Here is a 13194-nt window from a genome sequence, read left to right on the forward strand (position 1 = left end):
GTCTGTGCACACACATGTGCGTGCAGGGCTGGGGGGGGCTGTGGCAGAGCCCGGGGGAGGGATTCACCCCTCGGGTGAACCCTCGGTCCCTCCCTGGTAACAAGCGCTGAGGGATTTCCCAAGGTTTCTCTCCCCTGGGAACCGCCGCGGGAAGGGGCAGGTTGTGCCGCGGGGCCGGTTCTGGGCAAGAAAAGCAAGAAATGGTGTTTCTGGTTCAGCAGTAGCAGCTCTGGAACGGAAGGAGAGAGGTTTCTGCTCTGGATTGGGGTGAAAAGGCCCCAGCAGAGCCCCCGTCGCCTCCCTCCTCCGGGCCACATCCCCCCCGTGCCCCCAGAACCTCCGGCTCGGGCCGGCGAGCCAAGTCCCGGCTTGCCGCGTCCCTAATCCCCCGAAGAACAGGATTTCTCACCAGGCGCTGACATAACCTCACCTACAGCAGCGCCGGGGCCGTGCCAGAGGGGACAGGGACAGGGACAGGCAGAGCTGCAGGGGCTCGGGGAAGGGGTGCTGGAGAAGGGTCACCCCAACCCTTCACCCCAGGGGGGCAGGAGCTGCGTCCCCCCCATCCTGGAGCCACGGCAGGGGTGATGCTGCGTGTTTGCTTAAAGTTTAGGGAGCGAAGGGAGAAAAAGAAGCCCCATTCCAAGAGCAGTGGGTGGAGGGGGCTGGGGAGGGATCTGTCTGCAACCCCCTCCGGACACGCTCGTCCCCCTCACCCCATGCTGGGCACCACGACCCAGTGGGGTTGTGAACGCCAGCCCCAGCGGCCCCACATCTGGAAGGGATTCTGCCGGGAAGGGCGGATAAAGCCTTCGCACCCCACCCTCCTCTCCCTCCCTCCCATCCCAGCAAAGCCCTGGGGTGAGCAGGCAAACCACTGGCCCCAAATAACCCCCCCGGAGCGCCAGTGACCCCCGGGAAGGACACGGGTTCTCTGGGAGGCAGGCAGGGAGCCGCGTCCCAGCGCCTGGGCAGCAGCAGCTGGCTCGGCCTCTGGAAACATCCGGCAGCGGCCGCCGCCTGCGTCCCCCTTCCCGGCAAAAATCCTCAGAAACCGCAGAAATCCCGAGCGCAAACCACAGGGAGCTCCCCCAGCCCGGGCACGACTCCCTTCCCGCCCTGGCACCGCCGTGGGCCCCCTCCCCCAAACGCTGCCAGTGCCCCAGAGCCCCTCCTGGGAGGATGTGGCTGCTCGGGGATGTTCCCCCCTCCATGGTGCCCGGGATCCACCCCGGGAGGGGTGACGTGTACCCACACCCAGCACAGAAGCCAAGGCCACCGGGGGCTCGTCCTGACTCCCCCCCCCCCCATCAGCCTCTCACGATGTCGGGAGAGGGGACGGGGGGGCTCCAATGTGTGGGGCCGGGGGGGTGAAGCCTGAGTGAGGGCAGGTCGCCCGTCGCCTCCACCCCAAGTCCCTGCAAATCCATCCCAGCTGGCGGGACACCCCCCTCCTCCTCCTCCTCCTCCCCCCCCTCCGGCCACGGCCACGGCCGCTGCGGAAATGAAACACAGCTGGACGGCGCGACCGAGTCCGGCCCCGGCCCCGTGGCCGCCGGGACCCCCGGCTGTGGGGCAGGAGGGAGCCCACGTGCCCCAAGGCCTCTGCCTGTGCCCCCACAGCAAGACCCTGCCCTGGCCCAGGACCCCGAGCCAACCCCAGTTCCTGCCCAGGACCCTTCCTCAGTCCCAGGAGCCCGAGCCAGCCCCAGAACCTGCCCTGGCCCAGGACCTTGCCTGAGTCCCAGGATCTGGCCCCGACCCTTCCTCAGCTCTGAGACACTTCCCTGGCACAGGACCTTGCCTCAGATCCTGCCCCAGCCCTAGGACCCTTCCTCAATCCCAGCCCCTGCCCCAGCCCCAGGACTCTTCCTCAGCCCCAGGACTCTTCACTAGCCCCAAACCCTCCCCAGCCCCAGGAACCTTCCTCGGCCCCAGCACCTGCCCTAGCCCCAGGACTCTTCCTTAGCTCTGGGACCCTGCTCCTGCCCCCGTCTTGGCCCCATCCCGAGGGACTCCAGGCTGGGATGCAAGCGAAACCCCCAGGACTCTGAGCCGCATCCAGCGCCCGCTGAGGGCTGGGGGCCCGGCCGGCTGCTTCTCATTTCCAGGGCCATAAACCCCTTTAACGACCGGCCATTTATAACCGCTGTAAAGCCCCTAATCACCGCCAAACCCAGCCCAGACACAAAGGTTCCCGCCTGCTCCTCCCGCGCTCCCACCTTCCTTTGGATTTTGGGGCTCTGACGGCTTTCCCACCCCCACCCGGGCCGTAGGGACGGGTGTGCAAAGGCAGGAGCGGGAGGGAAGAGCCCCCATAAAACCCCGCAAACTCCCGACCCGTGGGATGCTCGGGCGTCCGCTCCCCGGCGCTGCGGGGGTGGGGACCCAAATCTGCGTATTTAACCCCAAATAAAGGTGAAAGGCCTCCCCATTGCGGCGTTCTGCCCCCCAAGACACCCCCCCCCCGGGCTCTGCCGCCCCGAGCCAAGCGGAGCCACGTAAACACGAGGAAAGGCTGGAAAAAGTGACGCACGTCGGGGGCTCGGGGCCGCGTCCAGCCCGGCGCGGGCGGGGGAGCCCCCAGGGCGGCTGCGGGCTCGGCCCCGGCCCCGCTCCCGGGGCTGCCGCGGCCCCTCCGGTACCGCAGCACCGGAGACCCGCCGGCGGTTCAACCAGAAGAGGGGCTGCGGGAGGGGGGTCCCCAGAGCCGGGGAAGGGGCCAGCTCGTCCCCGGCGTGAGGAGGAGCCGGAGGAAGAGCCGGCGGGACGCAGATGTCGGCGGGTGGCGGGTGACGGCAGCGCCCCGGAGCCCGGTGAGGGACCCCCCGCTCCCGCCCACCGAGGCCGGGGGGCTCCTCCCCACTCCCCGCCGAAGGAAAGAGCTCGTTAATCACTTCTTTTTTAATTGGGATCTCGCACATAAACCTTTCAGTTCAAAGCAGCCCCCCGGCAGGGTCGGGCGCGTTCAGGGCACAGGCAGCCGCCGGTACTGGGGGCGTCTCCGGGGCAGCACGGGGGGCTCCGAACGGTGGATGGGGGAGATGCTGCTCCCCGTGCCCGGGCTCGTCCCGGCCCCTTTCGCAACGAGGAAGGTGGCACTGTGGCACCGACGGGAGCGGCTCCGCAGCAGAGCCGGCACTTCCCGGTGGGATTGGAGTCCCACCCACTCCCACGCCTCGTCCCCGCACCGGCAGAGGTAGTTTTTGGGAAGGGAAGGAGCCTGCTCCGTTCCCAAATCCCCCAGGGATGAGGGCTGCCCCAGATCGGGACCCCCCACAGCTCCCCGAGCTGTTCTGGGGGTGCAGGACCCAAGACCACCCTCTGGGAAGGCACCAGCCCGGGCTCTCCCCATGCCTCTGGGGAGGACAGAGCAGAACAGCAGCGTCACAAGGCACGTTGGAGGGGCTCAGGGATGAGGGACATCACTCCTGGCCCTGTGACATTCATGGATGGGGCAGCTCCTCAGCACTCACGGCTCGTCCCAGGGCTCTGGGACCTCTGGGGGCAAGACCAGGCTCGTGGTGTCACTCTGGGCCCCCACTAGGGCACAGGACAGGCTGGGGACATCGCTCCAGGCTCCCCCAGGGCACAGGACAGGCTGGGGACATCGCTCCAGGCTCCCCCAGGGCACAGGACAGGCTGGGGACATCATTCCACGCCCCCCTAAGGCATAGGAGCTGGCTGGGGATGTCCCTTTGGGCCTGCTCTGGATGCAGGACCAGGCTGGGGGCATCACTCTGGGCCCCCCTGGGTGGGGTGTCACTCCTGCTCCGGGTTCTGCCGCAGGTGCTGCTCCCACTCCTCCTCCACCACCTTGTAGAGCTCCATGGTGGCTCGGGCGTCCTCCACCGAGGAGTGGCCGCTGGTGCCCACCTGTGGGGACAGACACAGCGTGGGCACAGCTCCACATTTCAGGGGGAGCAGGCACAATCTGGGCTACAGGCAGAATTAGGAGTACAGGCAGATTTGGGGACACAGACAGCTGTGGGGCAGTGCACGCAGCTCGGGTGAGGAGATGCACGGAGATTAGGGGGTGCAGGAGCTCTGGGGGGCTGCAGGTGGATTTAGGGGTGCAGGCAGCTCTGGCAGGGTGCAAGCAACTTGGGTGGGGAGATGCACAAAGATTAGGGGGTGCAGGCAGCTCTGGGGGGCTGCATGCAGATTTAGGGGTACAGGCAGATTTGGGGGGGATGCAGGGAGTTTGGGGGGGTACAGGTATATTGGGCAGTACAGGCAGATTTGGGGGGATACAGGGAATTTGGGGGGGTACAGGCAGATTTGGGGGGATGCAGACAGGAGAGGTACAGGCAAATTTGAGGTTGTAGGCAACTTGGGGGGGGGGATGCATAGAGATTAAAGAAAAAAGAGCAGGAAAAAGCCCCCCTGAGGCTGCAGGGGTTGAGCTGAGGGTTCCCCCCTCCCCCAGGCTGCCTTCCAGGCAAGGGGAAACTGAGGCACAGGACTGGCAGCAGCAGCTGAATTTGAGGTACCCTGAACATGAACCCAGGGATGTCCCCCAGTCCCACTGTCACCCTGCCGTGGCACAGGGGGTCCCCATCTCCCGGGGGGCTCTGGCAGCAGTACCTGGATGTCCTGGTTCAGCAGGGCCTTGGTGAGGCGCTTCAGGGACACGGCCACGTTCTCTGGGAAGCCCCCCCGGCGGTTCAGCAGCGGGATCCGGGCCGTGTCCCGGGTGAGGGCTTTGGGGTGGGAATACCGGAGCGCCTTGAAGTCGTTGTGGATGGCGTGGCCCACCACGACCTTCCCGGCCAGGATCCGCAGCACCTGCACAGCAGAGGGTGGGATGGGGGGGGTTAAGACCCCTGGCAGTGCCCTCTGTGCTCTGTGGGAAGCGGCTGCCCCACAAGGACATAGAGCAGCCCCACTGCCAGGCTGAGTGGGAATGGCACTGTGGGGGCACAATCCCGGTGCTGCAGAGGGCAGCTCTGGACCCCCCACAGCCCCTGAGCTGCAGAGCTCGGCCCCCCACCCCCAGCCCATGAGCCCAGCCCACACCTCCAGCCCCATGACCCTCACCCTTGGCCCAGCATCCCCCAGCCCACAAGACACAGAGCCCGGCCCTGCAGCCCCCCACCCCCAACTCCTACACAGCCCCCCACCCCAAGCCCACAATCCCTACCCTGCACTCTCCACTCCAGCTGGGCAGCCCCTCACCCCCAACCCCATAGCTCCCCACCCCTCAGCCCCCCACTCCACCCCACAACCTACAGCCCTGGCCCCAGCCCCTGAGCTGCAGAGCCCCACCCCACACCCCCAGCCCAGCATTCCCAACTCCCAGCCCCACGACCCCCCAGCCCTGGCCCCACATCCCCCAGCCCATGAGACACAGAGCCCAGTCCTGCATCCCCCCACCCAGCCCCACACCGCTCACCCTGCAGTCCCCCCACTCCCACTGAGCCCCCCATCCCAGCCCTGGCCCCACATCCCTCACCCCCAGCCCTGCAGCCTGACACCCCCAGCCCCACTTCCCCCCCCCAACACTCCCAGCTCTGTGCCCCCAACCCCCCATTCCAGTCCCATCCTGCAACCTGCAGACCCTGGCCCTGCATCCCCCATCCCCATTTCCACCCCCCCTCCACCCTGCAGACCCTGGCCCCGCATCCCCCATCCCCATTTCCACCCCTCCTCCACTCTCACAACCCCTACTCCCACTCCTGAGCCCCCCATCACAGCTCCAGCCCCACACTCCCACTCCTGAGCCCCCCCCAAGCCCCCATTCCATCCCCTCCCCTGACCTGCAGACCCCAGCCCCATTCCCACGCTCCCCCAGCCCCCCAGGCCGCCCCCCCGCCCACCTGCCGCTGTGCCTGGTGGAAGGGCACGGCTTTGTCCATGTGCTGCCGGCGAATGCCGCTCCAGCGGGTCCGGTAATCCACGATGGGCGCCTCGGGCCGCACGTACCGGTCGTACACGACGTCCCCATCGTAGGACACGATGCTGCACCGGGCCAGGGCGCTGGTCCGGCCCCCGGGGCCCGTGCCCACCATCTCGCAGTCCATGGCCAGCAGCTTGGTGGGCGCCGGGGGGGCTCCGGCCACCGCCCCCCGACCCCTGCCCTTGGTCTTTGCGCGGCCGTTCTGGGGCGCCGAGGGGGCGCCGGTGGATTCGGGGGTGCCCCCGGCAGCCCCCCGACCCTTCCTTTTGGTGTTAGAGGGAACGCCGGTCCCGGCAGAGCCATTCTCTTTAGGGCACGACGGGGGGGGCTTCGCCGGGGTCCGCCGGGGCCCGCCCCGGTTCGGGGGGAGCTGCTTCTGCCGCAGGACCCCCCGGCGCTCCAGCTCCCGCCGCCGCCGCACGAAGCTCTGGTGCTTTCGGTTGCCCCGTTCCTTCTTGGGGCGGCGCTCGGGGGCGGCCAAGTCCACGTTGAGGATCAAATCCCCCATGGCGGGACCGGGCAAGCGGGACGGGGCACGCGGGACGGGGCGGCTGCGGCGGGGGGAGGCGGCTCAGCGGCGGGGGAGCCGCGGCACCGGGGAGCCCCCGATACCCAGGACCCCCAACAGCGGCACCGGGGAGCCCCAACACCCGGGATCCCCCACACCCCAAGCACCGGCACCGGAGAGCCCTCGGCACCGGGAGACCCAACACCTGGACCGCCAAGCACCGGCACCGGGAGACCCCTCGACACCGGGACCCGGTACCCCCGGCACCGGGACTCCTGACACCCCAAGCAGCGACACCGGGGACCCCTCGGCACTCGGGACTCCTCGACGACCCCGAGCACGGACCGCGGGACCCCCCGGCCCCAACCCCACCCCCCCACTCACCTCCGCGGCCCGGAACCGGAAGCCGGCGGGCGGCACGTGGCCGGCCCGTTAACAGAAGTGACGTCATCAGACCGCGCCGGGAGCTCGGCCCGCGCCGGGCGGCGCGCGCGGGCGGCGGCGGCGGCTCCGTAACACCACCCGCGCCTGCGTTACGTCACCGGTGACGTCAAAGAGGCGTTACAGCTCACCGGCGTTGGCCCGGGGGGGGTGTCGGGGCCTGCCCGGTGTCCCGGCCGGCCCGGGGAAGTTGCAGGTGCTCGAGGGCGAGCGGTGCCCCTGGGTGACGTCATGGCGTCGGGGAGGGGGGTGTAACAGCCGCGTGACGTCATGGGGGCAGAAGGGGGTTATTGCGTCCTCGCGTGACGTCACGGTCTGGTGACGTATTACGACCGCTGGACGTTGATGGGCACGGCCAGAGGGAGGTGGGGTGAGACCTGGGGTGATATCAGAGCCCCATAGGGACGTGTCTTGCAGTGATGTCAGAGTGCCAGGGGACACGTCCCAGGGTGACGTCAGAGCCCCAAGGGTGACATCAGAGCTCCAGGGCTGACACCCCCTCCCGCTGCCACCCACAGGTGCTGCCATGGCAGCTGCTCCCCATCTCATCCTGCAGCCACCGGAGCACCCCGGGCAGCCGCTGGAGAACCCAAGGCAGCAGCAGGAGCACCTGGAGCAGCTGCCAGACCCGGAGCAGCAGCAGAAGCAGCAGCGGGATCACTTGGAGCAGCCACTGGAGCAGCAGCTGGATCACCCGGAGCAGCCACTGGAGCACCTGAGCAACCTGGAGGAGTCACCCGAGCAGCGTCGAGCCGCTGACATCATCCACCTCCTGAGCCTCTACCGGCCCCTGATCGACGCCTTCGTCATCGTGAGTGTCCCCACATCTCCCCTGGCCCCCCTCGGCCATGGCCCCCCAGCCGTGCCCCCCGCACTAACCCCCCTCCCGCAGGATTTCTTCACCGAGCGGCTGTGGGCGCAGCTGCCCCCGGCCTGGCAGCCTGCCCTGGACAGTGCCACCCCCCAGCAGCTGGCCGGGCTCCTGGGGGGCCGTGGTGGCCCCGGGGCCGCCTGGCCCCTGTCCCTGCTGGCCTTCGCCGCCGCCGCCCGGGCCCTTGCCTTCCCCCGGGGCTGCCCGTGGGGGACCCCGCGCCAGAGCCCCCGCCTGCACCCGCTGCTGCGCCGCCACATCAAGCTCAAAAAGCAGCACGAGATCCAACGCCTTGGCAAGGTGGGTGCCCCCCCTGCCTCCCCTGCAAGCCTCCAGCTCCCCCCCAGCCCCACAACACCCCCTGTCCCCACAGCTGCTGCGGCGGCTGAGCCAGAGCACCGGCTGCCAGCGCGTGGTGGATGTCGGAGCGGGACAGGTGAGAGCAAGAGCACACGGGGGGGGACACAGGGGGGCTCTGGGGGGATCCTCCCACCCCCTCTGAGCACATGTCCACCCTCCCAGGGCCACCTCTCCCGCTTCCTGTCCTTCGGCCTCGGCCTCTCGGTCACGGCGGTGGAGAGTGACGGCCGCCTGGCCGGGGTGGCCAAGTGCTTTGACTGGGAGCTGCTGCGCGAGCTGCGGAAAACGGGGGCCTCGGGGCAGGGGGGGCACCCCCGGCGCCGCCCAAACCACCCCGCGAGGCCCCTCACGCCCCGCGCCCCGCGCCACGTCCCCGGGCGCCTCGACCCCACCGCTCCCTGGGGGGAATTCCTGCTGCCCCCCGACCCGCCGGGGCCCGACCCCGCCGCCCGGAACCCGCTGGGGGGGCCGGGGGGCTCCGAGGACGGGGGGCCGGTGCTGGTGACGGGGCTCCACGCCTGCGGCGACCTCAGCCCGGCGCTGCTGCGCCACTTCGCCCGCAGCCCCGCCGTGGCCGCCGTGGCCTCCGTGGGCTGCTGCTACATGAAAGTGTCGACCGCCCCGCAGCCCCCCGGCTGCCCCCCGCCGGGGTACCCCCTGAGCGCCACGGTGGCGGCGCTGCCGGGCCACCAGCTGTCGTACCGGGCGCGGGAGGCCGCGTGCCACGCGCGGGAGGAGTACGAGGGGCGGCTGCGCAGCGGCGGCGCCCGCCTGTGCACCCACTGCTACCGCGCCGCCCTCGAGAGCCTCATCCAGGCCGCCGACCCTGCCAAGAGGCACCTGGGCCTGCAGGCGGGCAGGAACGCGCACGCCCTCGGCTTCCACCAGTGAGTTCGGGGAGGGGGGACCCCCTTCTGGGACCCTCCTGGCCCCCAGCGAGTTTGGGGGAAAGGGACCCTCTTCTGGGACCCTTCTTGTGACATTGGGGAGCAGGAGATCCCGTTCTGCATCTCCTCCCAGGTCCCAGTGATTTTGGGGAGGGAGGACCCCTTTCTGTGACTCTCTTCAGGAATTTGGGGAGGGGGGATGCCCCTTTTTTTGGACCCTTCCTGGGGCCCTGTGAATCTGGGGAGGGGGGACGGGGGACCTTCTTTTCTGAGACCCTTCCTGGCCCCCAGTGATTTTGGGGAGGGGGAGACCTCTTCCTGGGACCCTTCTCATAAGTTTGGGGAGGGGGAAACCCCCTTCTGGAACCCTTCATGGGCCCCTGTGAATTTGGGGAGGGGGACCCTCTTTTTCATCCGCTCCTGGCCCCCAGTGATTTTGGGGAAGGCAGATCCCCTTCTGGGACCCTCCTCCTGAGTCTGGGGAGGGGGGACCCCTTCCTGGGACCCTGCCAGCCCCCCATGTGACCGTCCCCCCCCCCCAGATACGCCCGCCTGGGGCTGCGCCTGGCAGGGCTGGACCCGTCGGGGGTCCCGCTGGACTCGGGGGCCGTGGAGGCCATGCTGGAGCAGCAGCACAAGGTGCTCGCGTTCTGCACCCTGAAGCAGCTCCTGGCGCCCGTCGTGGAGACCCTCGTGCTGCTCGACCGCCTGCTGTACCTGCGGGAGCGAGGTGGGCATGGCCGGGGGCCTCCCCCTCCCCTTCTCTTCAACCTTCCCTCCCTCTCTTCTTTTCAGCTCTCCCCTCTCCTCCCTTTCTTCTCTCCCAACCCTCCTTCTCCTCTTCCTGACCCTTCCTTTTCACTCTTCCGACCCTCTCTCCCGATCCCCCTTCTCTCCTGGCCCCCCTCTCTTCCCTCTCCTGACCCTCTTCCTCCTCTCTCCTGACCCTCTCTCTCCCAACCTTCCCTCCCTCTTCTCCCTCCGATCCTCTCTCCCAACCCTCCCTCTCTTCCACGCTCTCTTTCCTCGCTGACCCTCCCTCTCCTCATTCTGATCCTCTCCGCCAACCTTCTTTCCACCCTCCTTCTGCTCAACCCTCCCTCCCTCCCTTTCCTCTCTCCCAACCCTCCTTTTCCTCTCCACCCTCCTGATCCTCTCTCTCCTGATCCTCCTTCTCTTCTCTCCTGTTCCCTCTCTCCAGGCCCTCCCTCTCCTCTCTACCCTCTCCCGATCCTCTTCCTCCTCTCTCCTGGCCCTCTCTCTTCCAACCTTCCCTCCCTCTTCTCACTCCTATCCTCTCTCTCAACCTTCTCTCTGATCCTCCCTCTTCTCTCTTTCCTCTCTGCCAACTCTCCTTCTCTCCCTGACCTTCCCTCTCTTCTCTCATGGTCCCTCTCTCCTCTTCTGACCCTCTCTCTCCTCTCTCCTGACCTTCCTTCTCCTCTCTCCTGAACCTCCTCCTGATCTTTCCTGTCTCCCAACCCTCCCTCTCCTTGTCTCCTCTCTCCCAACCCCACTTTCCTTCCTCTGGATCCTCATCCTCTCCTTTCTTGACCCTCTCTCTCCTTGATAACCCTCTCCTTGCTCTGATCCTCTCTCATGACCCTCTCTCTGACACTCCCTCTGCTCTCCCCCAGGTTTCCACTGTGCCCTCGTGCCCCTCTTCAACCCCCTGTTCTCTCCACGGAACCTGGTGCTCGTGGCCGCGCGGACCCCGCTGGCCGCGGTGCTGGCCGAGGACAGCGAGGACGGGGACAGCAGCGAGGACGAGGACCCAGGGGGCTGAGAGCCCCTCGGGGAGAGCAGAGCCCCCCTGCCCCGGGCACAAACCACAATAAACCCGCGATTTTTACTGCCCAGGGCTGGGTGTGAGCGAGTTGGGGCTGCGCCGAAAGTGCCACGTGCCACAAACATGGAAAATCGAGGGGTGTGTTTATTGCAGAACCCAAGCCGGGGGGAAGTCTGCCCCCCCAGTTAATACCAGTAGGATTTCTTGGCCCGCCGTGTCTCCACAATGCCCATGGTGTCCATGATCTCCTCCTCAAAGGTCTTCAGGGATGGCTTGTACGTCTTGGCCAGCGCATCCTCCACTGACGTGTCCTTGGGGCCGTCTGTGCGGGCGAGGGGACAGCAGAGCTGAGCCCCCCATGCCTTCCCCACGTCCCCCCAGGCCCTCTGCCGGCCCGCTCACCGATCCAGTTCTCGGGCACGATGCCATCCCGGCGTGGCTGCGGGGGCACGGGCAGGATGCGGCCGCTGCGCAGGGACACGCGGACGCGCTCGCCCTCCTCCGTGTACCTCCACTCCACCTCTGTGGGCTTCCTGCGGACACACGGGCGGTGGGAGGGGGCAGAATGGCACGGGGGGGCCTCAGCGGGGTCTCCTCAGCCCCCCCCCAGCTGTTACCTGTCCTCAGGGTCCACCAGGCTGATCTGGTTGAGCAGCAGCGGCGCCTCGCTGGCGATGTAGGTCCCGGAGTACTTGGCCGTGCGGTTGATGTAACGGTAGTGCTGCGAGGGGATTTGGGGTCACCGACAGCCCGTGACCCCCCCAGCCTCCATAGCACCCCCTGAATCCCCCCCAGCCTCACCGTGTTCAGCCCTTCCACCACGACCCAGTTCCGGGGGCGCACGACCTGGGTGACCCTCCCCTGCTTCCCCGCGTCCTTCCCGGTCAGCACCTGGACCTGTGGGGGGGAGAGGGGGCACAGCTGGGACCCCCAGCCTGGCCACCAGCCTGGAGGGGGACCCTGGGGGGTAGGGGGAGACTCACCGTGTCCCCCCAGAACACCTTCCAGTCGTCCTCGGCGATGGGCTCCACGAAGACCTTGCGGCGGCGCTGCCCGGGGGGGTTGCGGAGCCGGGCGGCCGCGCTGTCGGGGGGCCACGTCCCGTGGCGGTACCCCAGGGGCAGCCGCGGCCGTGCCGCGCTCAGCAGGGCCGAGAGCCGCATGCTGCTGGGGGCCGGGGGGTCAGGGGGAGCCCGGTGACCCCCCGGGGACACCCCTCGTGCTCCCGGGGGTGATGGGTGTGCCGGGCTGGGGGCATGCAGGGTGATGCTGGAGCCCCCCGCCCCCCAAAGGGGAGCCAGGCCCTGGCAGAGCCCCCCCACAAGGAGCATCCCGGTGTCTGGTAGAGCAGCCCCCCCCCAAAGGGGATACGACACCCAGCAGAGCCCCCACTACCCCCAAAGAGGACCCAGGGGTCCCGCAGGGGCACCTCCCACCCAAACGGGATTCTGAGATCCCCCCATCCTTAAAAGGGGATCCAGGTACCCTGCAGAGTCCCCTCACGCCCCCCAAGGGGACTCAGGGATCCCACAGACCCCCCCCGACCCCCCAGAGGGGACCCAAACCCCGGTGGGGCACTCCCCCACTCCCAAAGGGGAGCCAGGACTCAGAAGACCCCCAAAGAGACCCAGGGATCCCGCAACGTTCCCTCTCACCCCTAAAAGGGGCCCGTAGATCCCTCCCTTACCCCCGGAAATGGCACCCAGGGGTCCCGCAGAGCGCCCCCCCGCCCCCCAAGAGGACCCAGGGGTTCCGCAGGGCACCCCCCATTCAAAGGGGATTCTGCGATCCTGCACAGCCCTCCTCATCCCTAAAAGGGGATCCAGGGATCCCGCAGACTCCCCCCACACCCCTCCAAAGGGGACCAAGGGATCCCAGAGACGCCTCCCCCCCCCCAAAGATGACCCAGGAATCCCGTAGACCCTCCACCCCCTAAAGGGGACCCAAACCCCGGTGGAGCACCCCCTCGCTCCCCAAGGGGAGCCAGGCCCCAGAAGACCCCCCTCCCTCACCCCCAAAGGGACCCCCAGGGATCCCGCGGAGCCCCCACCCCCAAAGCGTACCCGCAGAGTCGCCCACCCCCGGAAATGGCACCCAGGCGTCCGGCAGAGGCCCCCTGCCCACAGAGGGACCCAAGACCCTACAGAGCCCCCCCTACACCCCAAAAGAGCCCCACAGAGCCCCCCAAAATAGTCCCGGACCCCCTCCCCGCTCACCTGCGTGTCCCGCGCTCCGGGGGGGCGGAGCCTGGAGGGGGCGTGGCCGCGTGGTGTGGGCGTGGTCTGGCGCGGCGCAGGCCGGGCCACAGGGGCCCGCCAGGGGGCGCTGCGGAGCCCGCGGAAGGGAGTGTGGTGGCGCGGTGCACGCCGGGAGCTGCAGTCCTGCCGCGCTGCACGCCGGGAGCTGTAGTCCCGCCGCCCCCCCCGGTGTCCCCCCCGG

General features: G+C 68.5%; 3 protein-coding genes across 6 annotated transcripts; 1 reads left to right on the forward strand and 2 right to left on the reverse strand.

The window, feature by feature from the left end:
* Positions 1 to 2734: 2734 nt before the first annotated feature.
* ISG20L2 (interferon stimulated exonuclease gene 20 like 2) lies at positions 2735 to 6913 on the reverse strand. Its single transcript, XM_051773279.1, has 4 exons — positions 6792 to 6913; positions 5820 to 6450; positions 4588 to 4788; positions 2735 to 3876 (listed from the first exon to the last, which is right to left on the reverse strand). The coding sequence occupies exons 2-4, from the start codon at positions 6405 to 6407 to the stop codon at positions 3763 to 3765; spliced, it is 903 nt and encodes a 300-aa protein (XP_051629239.1). The 5' UTR covers positions 6408 to 6450; positions 6792 to 6913; the 3' UTR covers positions 2735 to 3762.
* Positions 6914 to 10821, forward strand: METTL25B (methyltransferase like 25B). Of its 2 annotated transcripts, none has more exons than XM_051773252.1 (7): positions 6914 to 7044; positions 7367 to 7659; positions 7741 to 8019; positions 8093 to 8155; positions 8242 to 8966; positions 9509 to 9696; positions 10604 to 10821. In XM_051773252.1, exons 2-7 carry the CDS (start codon positions 7375 to 7377, stop codon positions 10750 to 10752), a joined length of 1689 nt encoding a protein of 562 aa, XP_051629212.1. In that variant the 5' UTR covers positions 6914 to 7044; positions 7367 to 7374; the 3' UTR covers positions 10753 to 10821. The 2 variants fall into 2 exon arrangements, with proteins under 2 accessions (XP_051629212.1, XP_051629213.1); XM_051773253.1 differs by having other exon boundaries at positions 8114 to 8155.
* A 60-nt stretch (positions 10822 to 10881) lies between these two features.
* Positions 10882 to 13097, reverse strand: MRPL24 (mitochondrial ribosomal protein L24). Of its 3 annotated transcripts, none has more exons than XM_051773282.1 (6): positions 12972 to 13097; positions 11739 to 11919; positions 11557 to 11652; positions 11373 to 11476; positions 11158 to 11288; positions 10882 to 11077 (listed from the first exon to the last, which is right to left on the reverse strand). In XM_051773282.1, exons 2-6 carry the CDS (start codon positions 11916 to 11918, stop codon positions 10941 to 10943), a joined length of 648 nt encoding a protein of 215 aa, XP_051629242.1. In that variant the 5' UTR covers position 11919; positions 12972 to 13097; the 3' UTR covers positions 10882 to 10940. The 3 variants fall into 3 exon arrangements, with proteins under 3 accessions (XP_051629242.1, XP_051629244.1, XP_051629241.1); XM_051773284.1 differs by having other exon boundaries at positions 11739 to 11922; positions 12972 to 13007; XM_051773281.1 differs by having other exon boundaries at positions 11739 to 12003; positions 12972 to 13003.
* Positions 13098 to 13194: the final 97 nt, after the last annotated feature.

The sequence above is a fragment of the Manacus candei genome, unplaced genomic scaffold (genome assembly GCF_025592945.1).
Source record: "Manacus candei isolate 608988 ecotype Guabito, Panama unplaced genomic scaffold, ASM2559294v1 h1tg000166l, whole genome shotgun sequence".
NCBI classification, from domain to species: domain Eukaryota; kingdom Metazoa; phylum Chordata; class Aves; order Passeriformes; family Pipridae; genus Manacus; species Manacus candei.